Raw genomic sequence first — 25,313 nt, forward strand, 5'->3', positions numbered from 1 at the left:
GGTTCTTGCCCATGCACCCATTCCACAGTAGAGGTGCACAGTTAAGACCACACACTATCTCTATTAAGCACTGGCTGCTCCAAGGTAACTGGTTTGCAGCTCTGTCGCCTGGAGCGTATCCTGTCTGGTAGCAGCTCATTTCTGGTCTCTGAATGCTCAGCAGCAGCTCATGAAATATCTAATTGACACCAGAGACTCTATTCTGGGCAAGCTGCTCCAAGTTCAAGGATTCTGCATGCAATGAGATTGAGAAATGGAAGCTAACGGAGAGCTGGTAGGAAGGTGGTCAGAAATTACAGGGAGATTTGTGGAGAGACGGGAAGCAGGCTGGAGAGGCATACAAGCTCATCAGGAAGCACTGCAGACTTACGTAGCTACAGGATCAAACCACAACCTGCAGATCAGAGCTCAACACCAAGGGAGGAGCACACAGTTCCTGGTTTTACAGGAGGTGAGCACAGCAAATCTGCGCCCATCAGCCCAGCACTGGTAGGGTGGCCTAAAGCCCACGAACTCATCTGAGCTGTGCACCTATTAGAACATGTACTTCACTTCCCCTAAATGTTTCTTAGCTGCATGCTCACAAGGACAGAGATCCCTTCCAGCCTAAACCATTTGTGACTCTCAGGATAGATACTGAAGAAGTGTAGAAGTCATATTGTCATAGCTTCTCATAAGAGAAGAACTTCAAAAACGATTCTGGACTTTCAAACTGTGGATTCAGAACATGGCCAAAGTCCTGGTACAACTTAATTAAAAAATTCCATTCTTCTTTTTTAAAAAACAAAACCAAACCAAAACAAACAGAAACTGCTTCTTGACTAAAAACAAAAGCCACTTAGGGAGCAACTAAAACATAAAATGCTGCCAAAAAGGAAAAAAAAAAACAAGGCCTGCAAACTAGCAACATCTTCTTCAAGCGAAAAACCTGCTCTGCATGTTTGAGCCTCCCACATGTTTAAATAGGTAAGAAAAAAAAAATCTGCAACGCTTCTAACTGCCTTTTTCTTATGCCATAGAAACATATACATACAAATAAACATGATTTACCCTCATGCCTCCAGCCCTTAGTTAAGTCATCCTGAATGTCTTTGCTTAGCAATATCATCAACTGTTCTCAGTCTAAGCAGAACTTATTTTCTTACTATGCACAGTCCATGTCAACAAGTAATAATTAGACACCTCTCCAAACAGGTCCAGCGGAGGCCAGACCAAGGAAGGTCTCTCCTTGTAGTGACTCAGAAACCTGTTGAGCAATCGGCCCTTGAAACAATCCAGTTGGTTCTCTAACAAGTGAGAGCCTGGCAGGAGGCCCGGCAGTGCTCATTGTGTGGAGCAGGGACACGTTCAGCAGGAACTAGGAGGAGACCACCTCTTTGGACCACAAGCTGAAAAAAGCCATAAGCTAATTTTACTTATCCTCCCGGGCTATATTTGAACTGGTGACTCACTACATACATCTTACCAGTAATTCCTTCAGCCAGCCATTTCAGTCTCCTTCTCTAAGCTCCAGAGGTCATCTGAACTCAACAACTTTCACTGTTCACTTAGCTAAAGTAGAAAAGTGCCACTGTTGGCAGGAAATACAACTAATTCCACCCCCGGAACATAAGCAGCTCTTAACATTTAAAAGCTCTGTAAAAACAAAGAACAGCTACTACATTATACAAAACAGTGCATGGATTCCCTACAAAAACCAGGTATGATAGACCTAAGCGGTAGTTGTTCCCCCTGTTGAAGGCATTAGATGTTCATCTTGGTCCATACGAGAAAATCGTAAAGACGACATGCACTTTTATAACATGCCCCTAAGCCATTCTGTTTCTTAAAAGTTTGCAGTGACTTTCTTTAGTGTAAAATTTCTCTTTGGTCTCAAGATTTCTGGAATATCTTGTGTAATTCTGAACTATGAGAAGTTAGTCTTTGAAGTCCTTCATAGATTTATTTTGCTTGCCAAGAACTCAAAACCAGCTGAAGAAAGCAGCCAGCAAAGTTACTTCTCTGTGAGGAAGTATCTGGGATAAAGTTTCAGTTTTTTGGGTTTCTGGGTGGGGAGGGATGTTTAAATGGCAAGCAACTAGGAAGAAAACAGCACACAATGAGGAAGATATGCCAAGATTTGTAAACTGAAACATTTTGAAGCTTCATCTCTTCTAGGACACCTTTAGGGACTAAGAAGGCCTTTAACCTCTTTGTTTTAATTGATCATTGAACCAAAAGACAAGAAATAAAAAAAAGGCACTGATAGCAGAGCCTGCCTGAAGGACTCATTCTGCCACATATGCCAAATCTTCCAAACATTTCCTCTACTGAGCGCTGGAAAAGAGAGTAGAGGGAACCAGAACAAACAAACAATCCCTCTCGTATCCAGCATCTCTTTACACGCACACACACACGTCGCATGTTGATATTTCATTTGTTGCTTTTCCTCTTACAATAGAAATAACAGCCACTGTGAATGAACTTGTATGTTCTAACATCAGCTAGAATTGCAAATGTACAACTGTCTGCCCAAAAAGCAAAGAAATTCACTGCCATGTGTGCACACCTAAGTCTCAGGGTTGCATATGAAAGTTATAGAAGAAAATAGCGACAGTATCTTGAAAATTAAACACTTGGTCTATATCAAATCTTCTTATTATGTAATAGTTATTGGCATGCATGCCAGGAAGCTGTTTTAATTGCTAATTAGTAAAATACATGCTACCCACTTGGAGGTTTTTTTTTTGTTGTTTCTTTTCTTCTGAAGGATATAGGGGAGAAGGGCTAATATTTTAATTGTGTGGTTCTATGAGATAGAAATTGTCAGAAATATTTTAATTTTACAGAACAAAGGGGTTTCCCCTCAACCTGCACTCAAACTGAAAAAGCAGGATGAACGATTTATTGATTTTGACTCAAAACAGGTAAGACTATTAATGAAGAAACACTTTTCTTGTGTTTTTTTTTTTTTCTTCCCCCTCTCATGAGCAGTTTAGAACGGATTAAACACACAATCCAGTGAAACTTAGTGCAAGACTCACATGAGCTGAGAGCCTAGTTTCTCTCTTGCTACCTAGATCCTAGCCAGGGCGTAGGGTCAGTGCAATAATTTCTTTCTGGAACCCCGATTAAGCTTTAATCTTGGTAATATCCTAAAAAATGAGGTAGTAGGGATTGAATACACTAATATCACTCAACCAAACCATTCTTGATTGATCTGTGAGATGTGCATGCACCCAGACTATAAAGGTAAGGTAAATAAATAAGATTTAAATACAGTGCAATGTCACTGAAAGAATATCAGTTAGGAGTAGCTAAATGGTAATCTTGGAATGTGAGAATTTTAGGCTCTTACTATGACTTTTTCATCCTAATAAGCGCTTATAAGAAGAAAAGAAGTACAAAGACTATGACTGAAGTACAATTCTGAGGCCTGTTTCTTCAATCTTTCTATTGCAGAAAAATAGAAATGCTTGTGATCAGGTGACTAGTCAAAAAAAAAAAAAAAAAAAAACCACCACCCCAAACTATCACTCCAAAGGAACAGCAACTACAGACTCCATCCCAAGAACAGCTTCATATTGAGCATATATATATATATATATATATATAAATAAATATATATAAATAAATAGTCTTACCTCAGTAAGTGCATGCAGCTGTCCTTGATGCACACAGACACCCATAAACCTGCAAGAAACAAGAAAAGTGGTTTGGGCTTTTTTCCCCCCTCCTTTTTTTCCTCCCTCCTCTTTTTTTCAAATAATGAAATTGTAGGATAATAAAAAGTACTGGCTGTGCCAAGAAAAGAAGAACCACCTAGACTCAGAGAGTCTGCATACTTCAAGCTTCATTATTTTAAAAATCTCAGCAGAAAACAATCCTGTCCATACACGACAGAACACTTTGAATTAGCAGTTAAAGAGCACAGGAGACAACTCAAATTGAAGAGGGAGTTACTAATTTCATTATAAGCCATGCCAGCATATAATTATTTATATAGAAGGGGATATTCTGAGAGTTTTCTCCGGTCCAAGATATCTAAGCAAATAATCCAGTGTTGGTTTGCATGTTTGCATAAATAGCAAATTCCTTCCCTCCTGCATTCTGTTTACTAAGTGTAAAGATATTTCTTCTTGTCCCATTCCTAACCACTCAGGGATAGGAGGGTATTTACGTGTAGCATACGTCCTTCCCTTCCCACATCAACATTTTTGACATTTAGATTGAAGCAAATTTTTAGAGCATCCTATATACACAGATTCCACAGAAGTTATCTACACTGCACGACGCTCAGATTCCTGTTGTTAATATTGACTATTAAATCACTGTTAATAATGAATGCCACCCTTTATTTGCTGCATAATGACAAAAAAAAGCACAATATATCTAATAAGAGAACAATTGAAGGCTCATCTCTACCACACAAGCTGAACTCCTATGTGACAAAATGTCAATTAATATTAAAAGTAAACATCTCCCATGAAAAAGTCCAATAAAACTTAATCGATAGATTACACAGAGCCTTTGGAGCTCCTCACTGCACATTTAAAGCATTGGTTATTTTTAGGTTAACTCTTTTTCATTATATCACTGAGATTTTAGCCTCAATTGACAAAAACATGTCCGTCATTTCCACAATGTCCAGAAATTTCCAATTTGCAAACAAGGGGTAGAAATGTTTGATTTCACTAAATGTGACGGATGAATCTTGCAGAGATCCTTTTGAAGGAAAGAACCTTTTTATTTTCAAGCACTTCTGAATTTAACAACAAAATTATGCCAGGGACATGTAGTACTAGTTAAGCTAAGCTGCTTTTGAAGCAATGAATGATCCTCACTGTTCTCTTCGCTAACAGCTGACTGGTAAATTACAAGCAGTCCAAGCAAAGTAATATAGGTAAGGTCGTTTGCATAAGCTGAGCTGTGGATTTTTTTGTCTTTCAAATAACCAAAAAAGAAGCAGGACTTGTACTTTAACTCTGTTGCCTGCTCTCACCTCAAATAATTCATATTCTCCCAATCATGTACATTCATCTTCATGGAAGAGATGGTGCAACTACAATTCCTGTAGTTCAGTGCAGAACAAGGGAGCACTATGAAGTGTTTCTTGGGGAGAAAAAGGTTATTTTCATTTGTGCCACCTGCACAGAACATGTTGCTTCCGAGTTTCATTCTGTACAGCAATTGCATTTGAATAATTTTGTAAACAAGTTTGCAAATTAAGCCTCCTAAAACTAAGTAAAAGCCACTCCTCCAAAGCTGAAATGCACCCTCCCCCCCCCCCTTTTTTTTTTTTTTTTTTTTTGCATTTTGACAATCTCTAAAGAATGGTGTTAAAAAAAAAAAGATATCCTTTCTTTTAAAACTATTGTTTCCAGTTCCACTGCTACAGAAATTTTAAAGTCCTGAAAATGTTATTTTCACCTATGAAACCTACTAATGATACAAAGTTAAGCCAATACTACAATATTTTTATTCAACTAAAAACTAAGGCTAATATATATACAATATTGCTTTCCTCTATATATCACACTTCCTCTAGTAAAGGTATATTACATTACAGTCAGTTTAGGAAGCAGTGCTTGGTACGTAGACAAAACTTTGTCAACACAGCTAACAAACACCTGAATTAGGGCAAACCTTCCTTACGTAGCTTGTTACAAGCCAAACTGCACTCGGACAGCAGAAATTTTCGATTGAGGGGGGAATTATATTATAGACCTGACTGATCAAAATGCAAGTCTCAGATGACTTTCCCCTCATCCAGAAATTAAGAGGAAAGACATCACTGTCACCAAAACATTGGTAGAATAAACTTTTTCTGCCAGCTTGTTATGTTCGAAGTAAGTCTCAATGGAAACATATTTATTAACCTCACGAAGCTGCACTTAAGGCAAAAAAGACACACAGACTCAAGTTTCCCCAAGTGAGAGTTTAAAATTCTTAAACATCTAGTTTTTTTTATTGTAAAATAGCCATATATTTCTAACTTTAAACAAGAAATTAAAACAAAACTCAGTATTGTGATCTCTTAAAAAAAAAAAAAAAAAAAAAAGGGCCTAAAAATATATTTGTAAAACCCACGAATTTAGAAGTTATTACCCTGGGAAAGAGAAACCAGATACACTGATAAAGACGGTATTAATGAGTTACAAGTAACATGCTGAAACCATTTAAATATTGTGTCAAGAATCTCAGTTTTCAAACTCTGGAAAATAGATTTGTAGAGTACATCTCTAGTGACCCAGGTTCCTGGAAAACTTCCTAGCTGCTATATCAAGCAATAAGCAACTTGCAGGTAAAGCCAAGTGCTGCTAGAAAGTAATATTGGAAAGTGTTTTCACTAAAAAATAATATACAGCTGCTACCAGGAAATACAATTACCAAGTGAGATTTGGCACAACGATTCCATTTCGGAGCTTGCCCCAGATGAGATTGCAGTTCCGTGCATAGGAAGCGGACACGCTGCTCCAACGTGTTTAGGATTATTCCTCTTGGCCAGACGCACTGTCTCCAGAGCCAAGATGTGCTTCTAGGTGAACTCCAGCACAAAGTCTTGTCAGCCAAGGGTTACGCTTCCTATAAGCATTTCTAGTTGGAGAGGCTTCAATGAGCAACACAGGAGACACGAAGAGACTTAAGGAAGTATCTGGCCTTATCAGGAAAGCTGAATCACTCCCAAAGCCATTACTAGTGGTTGGAGAAGTTTCTCCAGAAGCTGCAAATGTGAAGGATGCTATTTGAGTCTACCCTACTAGGATAACGCCGAAGATTTCCACCACAAAATGTTTTCTGACAAATATCAGCAATGCTCAGATGTCAAAAGGCCCTGTTTCTGACAGCTGAGTTATTCTTTGCTCAATCTGCAGTACCTGCCCCCCTGCACAAGAGCAAAGCAAAATGCTCAATACGTTGTTGCTCCTTCCATGCAGTTACTCAAAGTGCCTTCCGTTGTGTCAGGCCATAGGGGAGAAAATTCTGGACAGGAAGAGGGAACCTCAACTCTGGCCTCAGTCCCCAGTCTTAGCCTCCTTGATAAATCAGACAAAAGCAATATCCAGATTACACAGCCACTGTGGGTCATCCAGACATCAAACACATGCTTCCCATTACAAGAACTTCACTGGGACACGTTCCTGTTCTGTGGCTAAACCTAGGGTAGCTACAGTGCAACGTAATAAATCAGTACTCCCTGAAATCTACTGCCTATATAAAGAAAATTCAGGGACATGGTGGTAACAGATCAAAAATAAGAAATGAATCAAAATGAGTGTCTAAAATGCATTTAGTAGCATAAAGAGAAACAAAGTCAAGACAGATGCTTATACCATTGCACCGAATATTAATGGAGAAGGAAGAGGTAAGAACATAAAATCTGTATTAAAAACTTATTTAATGTTTCAGACACAGTGCTAAATTAAACGTGTATTTTAAGTTTTCTATGTTTGCGTTTTAATCCAAAAAACATACTGTAGTCCCTAGGTAAGGCATTTCATATAGTCTCTCTGTAACATACTACGCACAACACATAGAGCCTCTCTCTTCCGCAACAACCCTTTTTGGTAACTGGATCACATAGAGACACAGCTAACTAAAATATTTTTCTTTTCTACTAAGCCACTATTCAGCACAACACACAGGATGCTAAGAGACAAAAGCCACCATTTTGCCCGTTGTAACAAAAGCAAGTAATTTCACCAAAGTATGAGGACTGGATGGCAGGAGAAAGCTGAAACAAAAGAAAACAGATTGCTATTGTATTCCTAGGGAGCTACATTTGCCTGAAAGCAGATGAAAGAAAACTCTCTTTGAAAGAAGTTCATGTAATATGCACACTGCCTTTTATATATTTTTTTTTCTTATGTGCACAGAAGGTGGGTTTAATCAATGAGTCAATCTGCCTGCACGCTCACTGCCAAGCACGCAGCAATATCTCCAAGTACTCCCCGGACAGCACTTAAGGCATGAGCTAAGGCTTTCTGTGTACGGAATGTTTTAAATGAAGTCCCTAAGGTACGGATTAAATAGAGAAGTATTTTTCATGCAAACAGTAGTGATATTGAAGACTGAAATTCTATCTCAAAATTGAAGATACGCTACTCCAAGAGTCAGCCCTGGAACTGAAGTATCTGGTTTAGCACAGCCCTTCATTTGTGTAAATGAGGAAAACACACCTGTAGGACACGGCGAGAACAAGAAGGCATCAGATCTTAGTCTGGACCTACTGCTACCAGACATAGGGGTCCCAAGTCCTTTCCAGCCCTATTTTCTTCTTTCATTTTGGGTAAAACTATGGGGCACATTAGCATTCAGAGGATCAGGGGAGTGCTGGAAAACACTAACTAGGCCCTTAGTAGCCCTTGTACTAGATCATTAGGGGTGAGGTAGAAATGGGAGGAGCTGATGTGAGACAGGGTAATGATGGAAGTACAGAAAGGCACTCGAACACTATTATCCTTTTGCCCTGTCCACTTTCCAAGTGTCTCTAATCTTTTTCTTTCCTTCTCTCCTCGAAGTTCTGGCATACAGAATCGCATCTGCTAATAGTAATAGGAAGTAGGAAGGAGGGAAGCAAGGGACAAATCCTAAATCCTCATATTTTCTACCACCATGCCAATACAGCTGCAAGACCTCAAGTCCTACATTGTTCTAAACCATCCTTAACAGCCTGACAAAGAGGTTCCATTCTTGCTGAAATAATCCCTCAACTAGTAGAGAACAGTGTCTCACTTTCTTGGTGAAAATACACTGGAAAATGTTCTTTTATATAGATATTTGTCCATAAGAATCTTTATGGGGATAGCAGACTTAATGAAGACTTCACAAGTGGAAACTAAGTTCTTCATTATTTTCTAAGATGGTCTACACGACTGCCCAAGAACAGAATCTGAGCACAGAAACATTGAAGTGAGAGTGGGGATATGTACTCCCCACAGACAGAGAAGACTCAAGCTAGTCCTTCATTCCATACTCAGCAAGAAATTATTCGTAGAGACTAAATAATTAGATTGATAGATCACCAAGTGCAACAAGCAGAGATATTGGAAGTCTTAGCACAGCTCCATCTCCCAAAGAAGTATCAAAGTGTCTAGGACCTACTTCAGTTTAAACCCTATGGAGCTAAGACATAGAAGAAAGCCAGCAAGTACTGACAAACTCAGAATCCAAAGATGGAGGTAGTGGTAGGTTGGAAGAAAAAACTGAAAAGACATCTCTAACTGTGAAAATAATCTGATATGGAGAGCATACAAGCAAAAGTAGTTTCAAATAAACAACAATATTAATTTTTAATATCAAAGAAATTAATAGCAAAAGAAAAATAGTAATAAAAACTTTAACTGTGGGCAAGTCAGAATCAGTAACTTAAAAGAAGCTGCTCCGGGCACTTTGGGGCACTGGATTTTGGCTCTGGTTTTATGTCATCCAACAGATAATAATGATCCTTGTCTACCAACATTACGAAGATAATCTCTCTTCCACATAACTTACTCCTCATAAACCAGGGAAGAGTTCTAGAACAAAGGAACTGGTTGGGTGACAAATTATAGGTACGAAAAACATCACTAAGGATGTTCAAAAATGTAACCATACCCAAACCAGAGGAAGAACAATATTAGTATACTAAAATACTACATTATGGCTGAATCTAATAATTACGTTGTACAATATTAACTAAGTAATTAACAGAACAGGAGATGTGGAAATAAGTTGGAAATGGATTTTGGACCCCATAAAGCAGCATTGCTCCAGTTTCACAATTTTATGAAGCCATTTCACAGGAGAGAAACCTTCCCAGCACTCTGCCTGCTACAATTAACCACTGCACAGGCTGAGAAGTTGAGATCCACCCTAAGAACCCACAGGCAGCCTTCCTGGCAGGCCACGTATCAGCACTAAAGAAAAGCCGCTGTTTACAGCGGAAATAAACAGCAGCTAGTCCTAGAGCTTACCAAAGATGAAGAACCTCTCATAATATTACATAAAATCAGTATTCATGTTCCAGACAAGTAGAAGAGGCCCAATGACCAATCAATGAAAAAGACAGACTTGATGTTGCTGATAGCACAATCTCCTCAGTAAAAAAGTAAAAGACAAGCTTAAAAATTCCCAAAATGTTTCACTTGAAATATGCTTTATAGAACATTTTCCTAGTGACCTCTCAGCAATGCTACTCCTGACTGCTCTTAATCTGTTCTTAAGCCATGTTTTTAACCTCTCACCACTATAAAAGCATTTGCTTTAATATTTATTTTTGCTTTAAGTATTAAATATATTTTTGAAGTGGTGAACACGATTTTAAAACATTATCATTAGCAACAATGATTTATAGGCTTCTGTATGCATGTGCACATATATGTGTGGATATATATATATATATATGTATGTATGTGAATACAAAAGCAGAGAGCAAAATGCCTATAGGCAAATAATTAGAAAGAGAAAAGTCTTCTCCCAAACAACATAAACAGACTAAAAGCATTACATTAGGTGACCTTAAGTGAAAAATAAAGTTAGTTTAAGTGTAAATAAAGTCTCATTGAAAAAAATCTCAAATCAATTCCCAAAGCAAGTGAAAATTATGGGAAAAACATTCCTTTCTATTTGAAATCTATTTCTTATATATTCATAGTTGATTATTGGAGCACACAAGGGGAAAAATGAAAAAAGATTTCTCTATAAATCATGCATAGGAACTGGGAAACCAAATGGAATTCTTCTTGTTCGTGCATAAAGGAATACATTATTGTTCTTTATTGAGCACTAGCTGTGCAACACCACTGACTTCAAATTATTCCTACACTTTAAGGCCAGAGGGAACCAGTATATCATTGATATCATCTCTTGTACCTAAGATGGCAAATTTAAATTCAGGGTTACTTAGAAAAGAACACAGCAGCAGCTCTGTAACCATTCAAGGGAGACAGATAGATAAAGCTATATCTGAATGCTTTTTACTTTCAAACTATTCCTTTCCCACTTTCCCTCATCCCAATCCCAATTAAATGCTTTATTCTCAACAGAGCTGGAGTTATACATATGTATTTTAATAAATATGTGCAAACCACAAAGTTAATATAGAAACTGTTGAAATACATCAGCTTCCAGACTCTGGCAGTGTCAAACCTATGAAGTTATACTTTCCACAAAGCTTATGAAAAAATAGCTATATCAGTCCCCAGGATCATATATGCACATATAAGTATTCTAGGGGAAAGGAAGTGATATGAAGATATACGAAAAAGTCATTGAACCTGAAAGCCAAATATCTGACATCATTAAAAAAAAGAGGAAGAACAAGAGGAGTTTCTGGAAACTAACCTCATCTTGGAGCAGAGAAAACAGACTGAGAATTTTATTAGGGATAGATTACTTCAACACTTTAATACATAGAGCCTATTCATAAATAATAAATCAATATCCTTTACTGTTGGCAAAAAATCTCTTTTTAGCTTTATTACTGTTGTTTTTCTATTAATAAAAAAAAGAAAATAAATATGCTAATTTGTAGGCTTCTTAACAACTGATTATTTCAATGATAGTAAATTTGCAATAATTTAAGTTCATAAATAAAAGACAAATTTTACTCTTTGTATCATTTTATTGAACCATCATAAAATTTTGACACAGTTTTTTTCTCTTAAGAAATTTACTCATCACAAATTGAAGATGTCAAAACCACGTAAATTTTCAATTTGCTCAAATCCCTCCTTTCTTCTTCTATATCAACAACAACAGAAAAACCTCTGCTAATTGCAACCTATCTCCATATAATCCATCAAATGGCATACCTTAAGATGTTTGGATGTGAAAGCCTATTCATAAGCTGAACCTCTTTCAGCATGTTCGCTCTGTTGCTATTCAGTGTGTTCATCTTCAAAGCCATTACCTGGTCCGAAGTCCTGTGTCTGACCTACAAGGTAGAAGCAAACAATGGTAAGGTCACTTCCTAATCACATGAAACGTAAGGCTGAAAAACATTACTGAGAAAGTGTAAGTTCCGGATCCTGGAAGATAAATCATTTGATACCTGCTCTGGTTTTTGTAGTCTCTATCACAGAGATGATTTTCTATAAACATAGTATCAAAAGGTAAAAAGATGCATTTCTCTTCCTTCACAATTTATGGTGCAAGAAAGCTTAAGAAGTTGGGGAAAAAAAAAATGTTCTTAACTTCTTAGTACAAGCAAATGAAGCAACCTCTTTGTCCAGAGAGAAAATTCCCTACTCTAAGCTTTCTGTTAAAATTCCCTTTTCATGGGTAGGTTCTCTCCCTACCTAGGAAATTCCCCTTCTTTCTGGCCAGAGCCCTCTCTTTCCCCTGCTGACGTGGTTGGTGCTATTGTTCCATAGAACGTGTTATGAGGAGCCCTGGCAGCTACAGGGAAGATTTTAGAGGCAGTCAGTGTTTAGTTCTGGGCTAAGACCATAAAGCAGATTATCTATTTAGGTGACAAAAAGCATTCACATACTCTGCAAACCTTACTGCAAAGCAAGGAGGTTCCTGGACACAGTATGGCCTAGTTTAGGATGTCCAACAGTGGCTGCAGAACATTAGCATCTCAGAGCACTGAATTACCATCGTGGTAATTTCTTTAATATTTTTTGAGATCACTTGAGAAAAGTTGGTGAGGAAAGAAAAACAACAACTCAGGACTCCCATCAATTCTCTGGTTAAAAACAAAGCCTGCATTAAAATGTAGACATATACAAACTACTCACATTTTACACTGTCAACACACCTCCTCCTTTTCTGGGAGACTGTTTGTCACAGCTAAAGAAACCCTTTATTGGAAATGTGAATTAAATTAAAAAAAAAAAACACCATTTGAACTCACACGTAAAAACATGGAAGAAGAAAGCTGGATTTTTTGGAGATGAAAGTTAGAGAAAAGGTTCACTACTAGATCCAATGCAGGAGGTAACACTCATTTTCCAATTTTAATTTTATACTGCAAGAAAAAGGGAAGGGTTCAACTAAACATTACCACCTGGACAAGAACCACCAGGGACCCGCCCCAGGGGTGCAGTGGGATAGAAGGTCCCGTTTCAGCCATATGCCTGCCTTAATGCTTCTGACCTGTGCATCCCTCTCCTGGCTTGAAGTGCAGGGTAGCACTGGAAACCTTGCAGCACGTGGGGCCAGCAAGATCAAGGGACTAAGTAAGCAGAAAAACAGTCCATGGAAGATTTTTCTTCATCGGCACCCCCTGCTCCCCACACAAGTTCCTTAGTTGGTTCACCCATAGACCCACTACAAGAATAGCCCCAGTAGAAGGTGGCCCAGAGAGAAAGGTTGGGGGCGACAAGGCAGGGCAGGTGCAGAAACCAGCACCAAGAGAGGAAACCAGCAACGAGAGAGTGTGGGACTCCTCCTTTCAGCCACAATACAGTATTTTTTTAAAAAATTAAAAAAAGAAAAAGCTGGTCAAACTACAGCTTCAGTGCTGTGTAACAAAATAACCCACCAGAGTTTTGCGTGTAGCTGGGGCTTGTGAGCTTGGCACGCTTACTCCTTTTGAGGAGGAAGATTGCATGTTAAACGGATGAGGTCTATTGTTACTTGTCAGGTTTCTTATGTCTGTTCTGTGCGCTCATTAATTTTTAATACTATGCTGCTTTTGTGCATCCAGCCAACCTGAATGGGCAAGCAAAGCGACTTGGACACGTCAATGTCTGCATAGAGGACTCTTTAAAATCCATATTTTAGAAATACACTAGTTTTATTAGCAGAAGTATTTGGCTGAGGAATATAGATGATAAAACAATTTCATGGATTTAAGAAAGAAGATCATTAAAAAATACAAACTTAATTTAAGGGGGAAAAAAAAAAAAGCACAAGACAAAGCTTTCAATCTATCCACATCACCTGAATCAGATCTATCAGTACCTGAAGGAGGGTTAGGAATTTCTCTGGTGTTGTGGTGAATTAGTTTTAGGCTTGCAAGGAACAGGAAAGAAATCAAAGGAACTTCGGTTTCCTATAGGCAACAATCTGCTCTCAACAGAGCTTTTTCAGAAACCAGCTTTGCACTAACAAGCCCCAAGGTTTTCCAAGAGGTAATGAATGGAGAAGGTAAGCAGGAATTTGGATACAGTCTTGAGCAACATTTGCCTTTTCATCAGCTCTGCTATCTACCTTCTAATTTCCTGCCCATTTCTGTACCTCAATCACCTCCATGCCAAAAATGTCAAGTCCCTTTGCTTTAACTCTTAGGTAAGAGCAGGGCCTGTCATATGACCTCCATCCTTGTTCTTTACCCTTTCCCGTTCTTGCCTGTTCTGGGCATAGGGAAGCCCAAGAAATGAAAGTGGGTAAGTTCTCAACACATTTTCTCTCATGTGCTTCTTCAATTCTCAGGTCTGCTAGGCAAAAGGAAGTGGTTAGTCACAGCGTCGAGAGTCTGACTGTCCACAATGCTGACTGCGTAGCCAAAGAAAATTGAGCAGTTTTTGCAATATTTTTTTTCATCCTCTTTCTTAATGCTATTCCTGGAGTGTTTTCAGTCTTGAGAGGCTAAAAAAGGTTTTGTTGTGAGGTTTAGAATGGTGCTCTTTCTTTCTGTTTTTTGTTTGCTTTTTGGTTTTGGTTTGTTTTTTAAAGAACAGAAAAAATAAATTCTCCTTTCTTTTCCCTCTCCAAAACATACCTCAGATTTCCAGCATCTCCCTATGTGACTGGTCTCAAAAAGGCACCCTAGACTGTGCAACGCTTTGTGGCACATTTTCATTTCAATGGATGTTATGAGCCCAAGGCAGCGATTTTATCTGGGCTTCTGTAGACTGTTCAGATGCTGAAGGATGTGTTCCTGCTGAATCTGATGTAAACTGCTTCTTCACAATCATCAAATAAACCTCAGAATGTAATTTCTAAACAGCTTAGAGTGCTCAATTTTTGCACTTTTAAGGTACAGAATCGAGGAAGGGAGTACCCAGGATAATCATTGGCAGAGGACAGGAGACCTCACACAGTGGAAGGATTGCTGCTCAAAAAGCATCTCGGCTGTCGTCTCAGTCTCTCAGCAAGCACTGCAATACTCATAATGCTCTTGTCCTAATCAAAGGTATTGGGAGAAGGGATGGACAGGGAACCTTCCCTCTGACTAGCTGCCCTTTGAGCAAGAAGGAAAAGTTGAACTGAAGGCAGGATGGCACCTTCCCAAGAGGACAATACCCACTATTATGAATAAAATCAAATACCAGCTAGACTCTGGAGCACAATACAAGTAACTTGAAACATTTATAAAGGCAATTATGTTCTCTCCTCAGAGAGAGGGTTGGCAGCTTGAGTATTTGTTTGCTAAGGACCGCCAATCTGGAAGTGACTCCAGAAGGCAGGTCCTATCACCAGGGCCTCGGTCAAGCTTTGGACCATGAGACTCACCTACATAGGAGGAGCTCTCAGTCACACATTCCTCTGTGCTTCCTTACCCATCAGTCAAATCGCAGACAATATTCAGCTTGATATCTATCTATATCAGTTTGGCCTTGCTAAAATCATGCCAAACTATCTGGTACTTATCCTTCATCTTTTGAAGACACTTCTGTGAAGCTTCCACATACAAGAAGAGGCATTTCAACTATACAACAATTTGAGAAGCCAACGAAGATTTTGGAAACACTGCTGCTGCAGGGATCCACTCATGCAATTCAAACCTTTTACCGATGTAACTAGCAGGTTGCTGTACATCTTTTAAAGCTGTTGACATCCTTGTTAATTAAAGTTACTTGCATATCAGAACAAATAACCTTTCAGTGATTTTCTGGATGATAACATCTGAGCTTGGAAATATTTGGACAATCCTACAGCTGCTTCTTATGCTGCTCTGCATCTTCTGCTGACTTCTCAGTCCAATTACCTGCCCGTCTGCCTCAGAGGTCACTGAAAGCAGATACTGCCTCCCTGTTTTGTTGTGGGCAGGCAGCTGTCCCCTTGCACTCTGATTCTTCTAGGATCAAGTTCTTTGTTAGCACATACTGCCTACAGCTTGATGCAGGGCCTGGCTGCTCACTGTGACTCCAAACCATGTTTTCTCATCTTGGATCTTCTTAGCCTCTTCTGAAAGAGGGGGTAAGTATAAGTTGTCATGGGTCCAGGTACAGAATTAGCAAAATTTAGGAACTCTTGTAAGTGTTTGAGCAGGGCTCATGGTTAAAAGAACTAGTCACTACGTAAACACTATCGCAAGCATATATGAGAAGTGTTCTACAAAAATTGTTTTTGATTTTTCAGTTTACTGCTTACCTAAAAACTTCTTACTAAATGATATTTAGGATTTATAAAGTCACATAGATATGTCAAAGCTTCCTGAAAATCTAAACATTTATATTACTGCTACTCTTTTCCTGGACTAAAGAAGGGAGAAATAAATGAAATCCAGCCTGATTTATGTTTCACAAGGGCCCTGTGACCTTTACTATTAACTGTACATTTCCAGGTGTCCTTGGAAGAAATATCTTAAGAACATTTCCTAATATTGATGTTGTAAATGTGCCAATGCAATTTGCAGCTTCAATCCTAGTTTTTCACTGTACTTTCATTATTTTCCAGCTATATAATGATGATTTGGAAGTATTTTGTTATTGTTGCTTTCCAAAACTATTTAATCATTTTCAAGGCCTCTTTTTTTCCCCCCTTACATTCCCCTCTTCGGGTATCCAGCCTGCAGCCTACTACATAAATAATTCTCTGCTTCTGCTTTATCTCTCCCATAAAATTATGTTGCTTCCCTAGCTCTAGCCACTAATATCCATTCTTTCTCCATTCCATGTTAGACCCTTCAGTTTTTGCCTTGCCACTTCACCTCTAGACTCAGCTAGCAGTTTTCATGATATTAGTGATGCATCTGACTGCAACTGTCAAATAGGTTTTTTTTTTTTTTTTTTTTTTAAACCTAAGGCACCTTTGGTCTCTAAATTTCTCTTTGCTATTTGTCACTATTTTTTCTTGCGATAACATCAGAAGACTAGATTGCCTCAGTTATCCTTCTAGAAGGCCATTAACACTAAACTACGCTATGCGGAAAAACTTTGATTAACTGGATCCACAGTAAACTTAGCAAGATACATGAGATATTAGAATTATTATAGTTATTCAAGTGAAATAGCTACATGGTAGGACTCCCTGCTAAATTACAGGGAAACAATCCTGCAGCAGGCCACCATTTGGCTTTGATGAAAGACTCATCTCAAAACCAGCCTCTTTCCATACTGTGACAACACAAGGGATCTAAAAACAATAAAAAATACAATGGAGCCAGCTGCATCTCAGTCTCAGAATTAAGCCACCAAGCTCATACAGATAATTTTTCCATGAATGTATATTCATGCTTCAAGGATGAATGTTATTAGAAGAATGCATGAACTCTTAACTATACATTTGACTATAGAGAACTCCTTTTAACTGAGGAGGCAAACCTGTTCTTCAGCTCAGATGTATATATTCAGATACATATATTAATAGTATTGAGGCCTGTATTGAGTCAAAACTTTGTCACTACAAAAATCTGCAATGCAAAAATAGAAGCTTAAAGAACAAATCAGGCCAGCTATTAAGCTGCTATGTTGATGTTAGAAGAATGATCCTGGGTTGTGACTGTTTTCAGAATGGTGGTATATAACATTTCTACTTTCTAGCTTCTCTAGCTTCTTGTAACAAGAGAGAAACATGCCAAGTATAACAAAACTTTGCCAAACAAAACTAGTCTATATGTGCTATAAGAGCTTTAGCACAGGTTCCGAATTTTTGAATAGTTTCTGAATAACACCTTTTAAAAGCCTGATAGTAATTGCAACTCTAAATTTCTATTACTAAAATATTGAGAAACATGCAGAGAAGTTGGAGTTTAACCATTCTCCCTTTAGCCCAACAGATTTGCTACTTGTCATCGAACAAAGACCCTACTTTGATAACTTTAGTAACTTCTAATGGCACCATTTCAGCAAAGGAAAACATTTGATTATAGCATATTTCACACCTATAGTCAAACAGGTTTCCATTTTTCTTTGCCAAACTAAGCTGAATTTATAATTACTGCATGAGTAATAATTACTTTATAAATTAATCAATGCCAAAAAAATCATTTTTCTTTTGCCTTTTTGTTTTCCCTCCGCAGCCAACTGTAACCATAGCCCAGAATACAGCATTCATTTATTTAAAACAAATCATTTATTCACAGCAGTCTAGGCATATCTCTCTGCCATTAACTTGATCTCAATCAAATCATTAAATCATAAAAGCAAAAAGAGACTACAGTGTTATTTTGAGAGAAAGCACAAACGAATCAGAAGACTATTGTTCCACAGCTTGAGATCAGATACAAACAGGCCCAGCCTGGGTGGGGGAGCTGACTGGTTTTGCAGCCAGTTGGGCAGGATGCAGCCATAGAAAGTTCCTGCTGCAGCCCAGGAGAAAGTTCAAACGTGGACACACCACGTAGGTGCCAGGCAACAAAATGCAGAAGAGCATTAAGTTTTTTGTTATAACACAACTAGAGCATATAGCTCAGACTATACTCTATATCCAAATATAAGATCCTAATCCTCTTTTTTTTTTTTCTTTCTCTTCCTGAATATAAGTACAGGGCTGGGAGCTCATTCTTCATTCTTAATGTCAACTACCTCGTCAGCTCATTGAATAGCCTTGGGCGAGATACTTCTCCCTATTTCCATTTTACAGATAAGGTTGCAGGAGTGAAGGTGATAGTTACATCTACCTGCCAGGGAAAATGCAAGTTTGATATCTGCAAAAAAAATTAATGCAACATCCAAGGATAATGCATAATGCAGTACAGCCTTTATGTCCTTATCTCCCTATTTGATTTTTAACATTTATGGTAAAATATTTCCTTCATTGCTATGCTTCTGTTCTGTATGGAAGATGATGGTACTTGCACAAGTTGCAGATGTTTATTTAAAACATTTCAGATTTTCCTGGCATATATTTTTGGCCTTCAATCTTTCAGATGCCTATTAACGGGTTTGATACTGAGTACACAATCCCCCACATTGTACCAGCAATATCAGGAAGGCTGCCTACCAGATGCACATATTTGTTGATTTTCTTTTCAAAAGTCTGTACAGGGAGCTTGAGAAAAAGTTTTATTTTGGTCAGAAATAATTTCAAGTACCCTTTATAAGTCTTTCAAACAAATGTCACTCACGCATGAGGAAGGAAGTTAATCTCACATTTCAAAACTGAACATGCTGACATACAGCTACTGCTATTATAATCACAACTTCAGCATTAGGATTTGAAGGATGGAGTATGAAGGATGGGATATGAAGGAGCTACATTTTGTTCACTTAAGGATAATTAAACTTTATAAATTGCGACATTTCGTGACTGAGGCTGTATCCAAAACAAAAATTCTAAATAATTTCTTTTTACTTAAGCCTTTAGTGAACTCCTGGTAAGAAAGAACATAAGATATCGCGTGACAATTATATAAGTGTCTCTCCAGTTTCAGTAATGGTTAGGAAGAAAAAGAAGCAAGTTTGCAGGAGTTGCTACTTGCAGCTGGTGTGAAAGTAGTAAACTGTCATTGATGATCCAACATTGGACACATTGTCAGCTATGGGTTTGTTCACAAAGCAACACTGTCTCAGAGCAGATTATTCAAAGCAAGCTCATGGCTCTGCTCTCCTCCAGGAAGACCATGGCGCGAAGGCCTCAGCCAGAAGAGCAGGGACTGTCGCTGCCCAACACGGCGCTGCCGCTGCCGCCCTGAAGCCTCTGCAGACTCCTACAAGCTCGGCCAGGTTGGGCCTTTCGGCTCCCAGACAGGGAGAGCTCACGAGGACGGGAGAAGGGCCTCCCTGTGCTCCAGATGTGGCCTCAGTGGCTACCGGGAATGGGGCATTTAGGATGACTCACATGGAGAGGTCAGAGCAACCGGAGCAGTAAATATTAACGGAAGCCATATCATAAAATAAAGAGCTTGCTTTCTCTCATCGTTACTGCTGGGTATTAAGGGCTATGAGGACATGCTCCCTGCGAATCCGAGGCTTAACAACATCCCTTTTATTGCCACCAATTATTTATTTGCCTTTTCCCTTTTAGATTTCATGTTAGCAGCACGGGGCTGTTTATTACTAACACACAAATACCTCGGGCACAAGCAGTGAAATCCATCACCGATTTTTTTTCCTGCAGTGACAGTGAAATAAGTGTTCAGAGGTGTGTCCCAAGGCGCTGAACAAGCAGCGCACTCTGTTCTCCAGGCCCACTGATGTTAATACTGGACACGCGCCAGCGTACAGTTATTTGAAGAACAGTAAATCAGCACCTGTCTCTCAGTATCAGCTATGAATGAGCTTACACAAATGTGCACATTTGCCAGCTGGCAAAATGCAAAAAAACCCCAGGGCTGCCAACCCAGCATATCCCCATCCAGAACTGAAAACTAAACAGATCATTTAACTGTGCTTGAGAAATTGTTATGGAAAACAAGACAAAAACCCAAAAACATTTATGTGCCAAGGGAATCTTGCCACCTGCTTTGCCACTGAGAAACTGCACAATGATACTCAGGTTGGCACAATGTTTCTTCCAGAAGGAAAGGCCCAAAGCATCCTATAAGCTACCAAAATGCCCATGCTAAAGATCCTGCTGAGGATATTGCAAGGTCCCACTTGCTGCAGGACCAGCTTGCCTTTCTCACTGCTGAATTCACCAGTGTCCTTAGTATTTGTGTAAACAGCAATGACTTAACCCCAGCCATTCATTATACCAACTGCTCAACAAGAATTAGAAGAGGCCACATTCCCAAGGAGGTGATAAATACATATCATATTGACAACTTCACATTAACATTTTGTTTGGTTTTCTTGTGAAGCATTCTTTTAAATAATCTGGCATCAAAATCTGTTGCACTGGTGTTTGTTTTGGCTTTTTATTAAAACCTTTAAAGGTATAAGGATAGTTCTACCCTATTTTGAACTTTCAAAAAAATTTCTCCCAGCAGTAGAGAAGCTGGCTGACCAAAGCAGAAAAAGTGAAGGCGAATGTAACCGAACACTTTTTACCCTTGCCTGTTAATTTGCTTCACTTAGTACAATTTCAGATCTTACCTGCAGTGATGTCAAGTCAAACTACAGGAAAGAGTATCATAGAAATCATGATTTCCACAAAGCTCTTATTTTTCTAAGCAGCATTACAAAAGGCAAAGCTTTCATTAGACCTGCTACCTGGTGACAACTTTCAAATTACTCTTGGTAATATAAAGTGATTTTTAAACACATATCGTCCCTTAAGGCTTCAAAGTGGAAAAAAATAACCAAAATAGGGATGGTATCAGACAACATTCATGAACCATCCCTCAATTCTATATTGTCTTTCAGAGAGAACTCAGTTCTGCCAAATATAAAAGCAAGAGTGCCTTGCATGTCAGAATGAATGAATTTTAGTGAGGGTCACATCTGAGTGGGGCCACAGGTTCATTATGATTGTGTCCCTGTCAAACAACCTCTAAGGAAGCTAGATTTGTACTACAGGCCAAATTCATCCCTTAACACCAAATTAAGGCAGAAGGAAGCTTTTTCCTGTTTTCAGTGTTTATGTTTTAAGTTCTGAAATAATAACCAAAGGGGTATGTTAGGATTTTAAAGAGAGAAGAGTTTATCTTCAGGACCTGCTTTATTTATACTGAAATTTAACCCCTTACCTCTCTTAAAAAGATTCAGAGCTACTGAAACACATTGGCTTGACAATCCTGACGACTGACATCTGACGCACGCAGCAAACAGGTGCCCACAGAGGAGGCAACAAGAAGTCGTGTCCGGCACAGCCAGTGTCCTGGGGGAACCACCTCCGGCAGCGGCGGGCGGGCAGGCTCCGCACCAGGGCTATTCCTGGCTGTCCTGCTGAGACTGCTAATAATGCACAAGCTCACATTTAAAATATACTCACAGCTCAAATACTGTGTTGCCTGTTTATCTGTCAAAACCCTAGCTGACAGACTGCAGCTCTGGTGAGAGACATCTGCAATTTCTGACTCACAAGCCTCCAAGCTCTTCTCCAGTAGGGCTCCCTATGCATAGGCATAAGCTCAATCTTCTTATTCTTAAATTCAGATTTTGTTGCTGTCTTCCTCCTCTCTCATGTCCTGCCTGCAGTCATCCTCTCCTTTTAATCTGAATTGACTTTTCCCCCCCGCTTCATTCTCATTTGCAAAGCTAATCTAGTAGCTCCTTCCCTGCTTCCTTGCATTCCCAGTAATTTTACTCTTCGAAGTGGCCCTCTGTTGACATGATATAGCATTAAATGTCACAGGAAAACTGAACCCTCCCTCAGCAAAGAGTTGCTATCTGTGCCATTAAGCGAATACACATAAGCAGCTGTAGAAACAACTCAAACTGGGCAGTTCTGGATATAAAAGGACAGTAGAAACAAAATGAATAAAACATGGCCTGGCTACACCAAAGCAGGTTCTAGAACCTCCTGTGATGGAAATCTTAAGAACAGGCTGCAAATATTTGCCAAGAACAGAGCACATATACTTGAGCTCAGCTACGGAGATCACACTACATCTCATAACATCCCTTCCCAGCTTTACATGTTAAACCAGATGGCAAGATTTATTAAGATAACTGCATAAGTGTCTTACCATAACTGTATAAACACAGACTTCTGTGAGAAGTCTGACTTCGTTCCACAGCCCAGTATAACTAGATTAAAAACTGGTTAATGATAGCTCAAGATACAGTTGTATGTGGCAAAGCAGCATTAAATAGGGAAGTTTTAGGGAGCTTCCAGAGGAACAAACTAGACTAAATGTTACTCAGTGTTATGTGTTACTCACTGCCAACTCCCTGATCAAAGTCCCCACTGGAAAAAAAATGAAAGTAATGAGTTTGTAGGATTACCTTATCCTTATTATTTCACTAACCAGTGAAGGCCACTTCATAACATAGGTACACTTGAGCAAAAACTAATACACCAAATGAATCATCTCTACATGTCAATATGTACAGAAGACTCACTTTGCTGGGAACTGCAATACCTACATGTATTTGAGGCCCATTAAATATAGATAAGATTGTAGCCCCTTCCTGTTAAAGACAATAAACGTGTTACAAAAGACAATGACAAATAAAGCAAGATAGTTTTTTTTTTTTACATGAAGACCCAGACTATTTTGATTTAGGATGTTCACTCCGGAGCAAAAATTAAAAAAATAAAAATAAAAAAAAAAATAAAGAAGAAGAAATTGGAGAAGATGTGGAAAAGACCATGTTGTAAGAGCCAGATAAACCTGTGGTGGGGAGGTGGGAAATCAAAACCAGGAACTACCTAGCAGATCAAAAGGTTTGAAACGTTACTTGATAACACACATCAAGTTTTACATAGAGGAAAGAAGAAGTAATAAAAAGTCGCCACTACAGCCAAGAAATACAAAGAACAATTGGGTGAACTATGAATTCCAGAAACTTCCAAACAGGTACAAATTTTACAATAGCAAGATTAAACTCCTGGCACTGGAATCCATGATGATAGTCTTCAAAGTCTTTAGTGCAAAAATTGAAGGAGGGGGAAAAAAAGACAAACCAAAAGAAAAACCACACAGAACAAAACCAACAAACACCACTGCATTCACTGTACGCGGTGCCAACGTACGCTGCAGATAAAATGCCACGTATTGGTAAAATACAACAACCTTTATTATAGAGTGGATAATCTAATATCCCTTCATAATCTTAACCATTTGAAGCATCTACATTGACATAAAGGCAAAGTATAACAAGAAAGAAAAAAAAAAAAAAAAGATATTCAGGTCAACCAAGATAGACACTTAAAAAAAAAAAGTAGCCTGTATATTCCTATTACCCCTGTGTCCAAAGGTCTGTGAGCTAGTCCCTCACTTCTCTATACTACAATTCTTGTTCTTCACTGTTGATTCTAAAGTGAGATTTGTCAAACCTACTCCAGAGGCAAAAAGACTGAAGTAACTGCTGCTCAACATCAAATATTTTTGTACTGGACTCCTCAACGTCTGCAAGACTATAGACAAACACAGAGATGTTAATCAACCAGAATAGTAATCCAGTCATACGGCACAGAAAAGGCAGCTCTGAAACAGCCACTTCGGGCAAACCAAGTCAGTATCTTTCGGATTCGTCATAGTCAGATGTTCCAGAGATCAAGCCCATCCACATGACAGTATGCCTTACAGGCTTCTTCTTAAGTGATAGTGCCTGATAGGAAGGAAATAGAGCTTGCAGTTTTGATACAAGTCTATTCCCATAGAGTATTTGATTAAAAAAAGAAAAAAAAAAAAACTTGTTTTATGAGTGTTTTTCATGGAATCCCTAGCACAGTTCTACATTAACCCTGGTTCTCCTTTCTCATTAAACAGGTGTGTGCTGCATACTCTACAAGTACCTTGCACACATTAAATAAATATGAGAAATAGGATGCTGGCTTGAAATGCAAGGTATGCATTCAAACAATCCCACCTTCCCTGATCAGTCAGCACCTCTGAAATTCAGAACACATGGATTTGCCCACACAAAATAATGACTACCAACTGGAGATCATCACTTAAGATATTCAAACAACAAGCCTTACAGTATGATAAACAAAAACAGCATAAATGTCCTGAAGATGCTGACCCATTTGCTCCCACCACTTACCTTGTTAACTCAACCAAAAGCACATAGCGTTTCACACACCTGAATAGGGTGAGTTTCAGAGGCTGTGTGGCCTACATATCACAGACAGGACTGATGAATTGATCTGTGAACCATGCTCACGAAGTGTGGATCTCAAATATTTCAGGGAAGCACCAAGAATGAATAGCGACATGTGAGAACAGAGCAAATGAAGCAAAACTTTTCTAGGCAAGAGAGGAGATCAAAAGGGATGATCTTCAGATAGGCAAGAGGTGTCACAAGGAAGGCATCAGTAAATTGTTCTACACAAGCACTGAACTGCTGAAATCTACTTTTAAGTTAAATATTTAAGTTAAGTTTGCTAGATAAAAGGATAATGGAACAAATTACCTACAGATTCAGTAGCACCATGATAGATGCAGATTTAGAGAACTAGCCAAGCATCTGTCACAAGCGATTCAGGCAGTGGGTCAGGCATTGAAGGTGACAAATGACCATGCCTCTCACAGGGGTTCTAGCCTTATTTCCTAAAATTTTAGGAGTTTAAGGTCACTAAAGGTAGATTATTTTGCATTGCTTCTTCCCATCTACCATTAAGCATCAATAATTTCATTAACTGATTTAAGATCTTATGCACTTTTTTTTTTCCACTGCTCACATGAATTAGCTTCCCAGGTACATGCCTAAGATGCAGACTATAGCAACATAACTGCTTAGAAG

General features: G+C 38.7%; 1 protein-coding gene across 1 annotated transcript in view; it reads right to left on the reverse strand.

The window, feature by feature from the left end:
- The window catches only part of TESK2 (testis associated actin remodelling kinase 2), a 69,466-nt gene that overhangs the window by 34,381 nt on the left and 9,772 nt on the right, over positions 1 to 25,313 (reverse strand). Inside the window, exons 3-4 of the mRNA XM_088526144.1 lie at positions 11,775 to 11,896; positions 3,624 to 3,672 (exon numbers count right to left, since the gene is read on the reverse strand). Coding sequence (XP_088382270.1) covers positions 3,624 to 3,672; positions 11,775 to 11,896 — 171 coding nt within the window. The remainder of the gene's footprint in view (positions 1 to 3,623; positions 3,673 to 11,774; positions 11,897 to 25,313) is intronic.

The sequence above is a fragment of the Tinamus guttatus genome, unplaced genomic scaffold, assembly GCF_059628265.1.
Source record: "Tinamus guttatus ecotype Peru unplaced genomic scaffold, ASM5962826v1 Tinamus_guttatus_pri_ptg000242l, whole genome shotgun sequence".
In the NCBI taxonomy this organism is placed as follows: Eukaryota; Metazoa; Chordata; class Aves; order Tinamiformes; family Tinamidae; genus Tinamus; species Tinamus guttatus.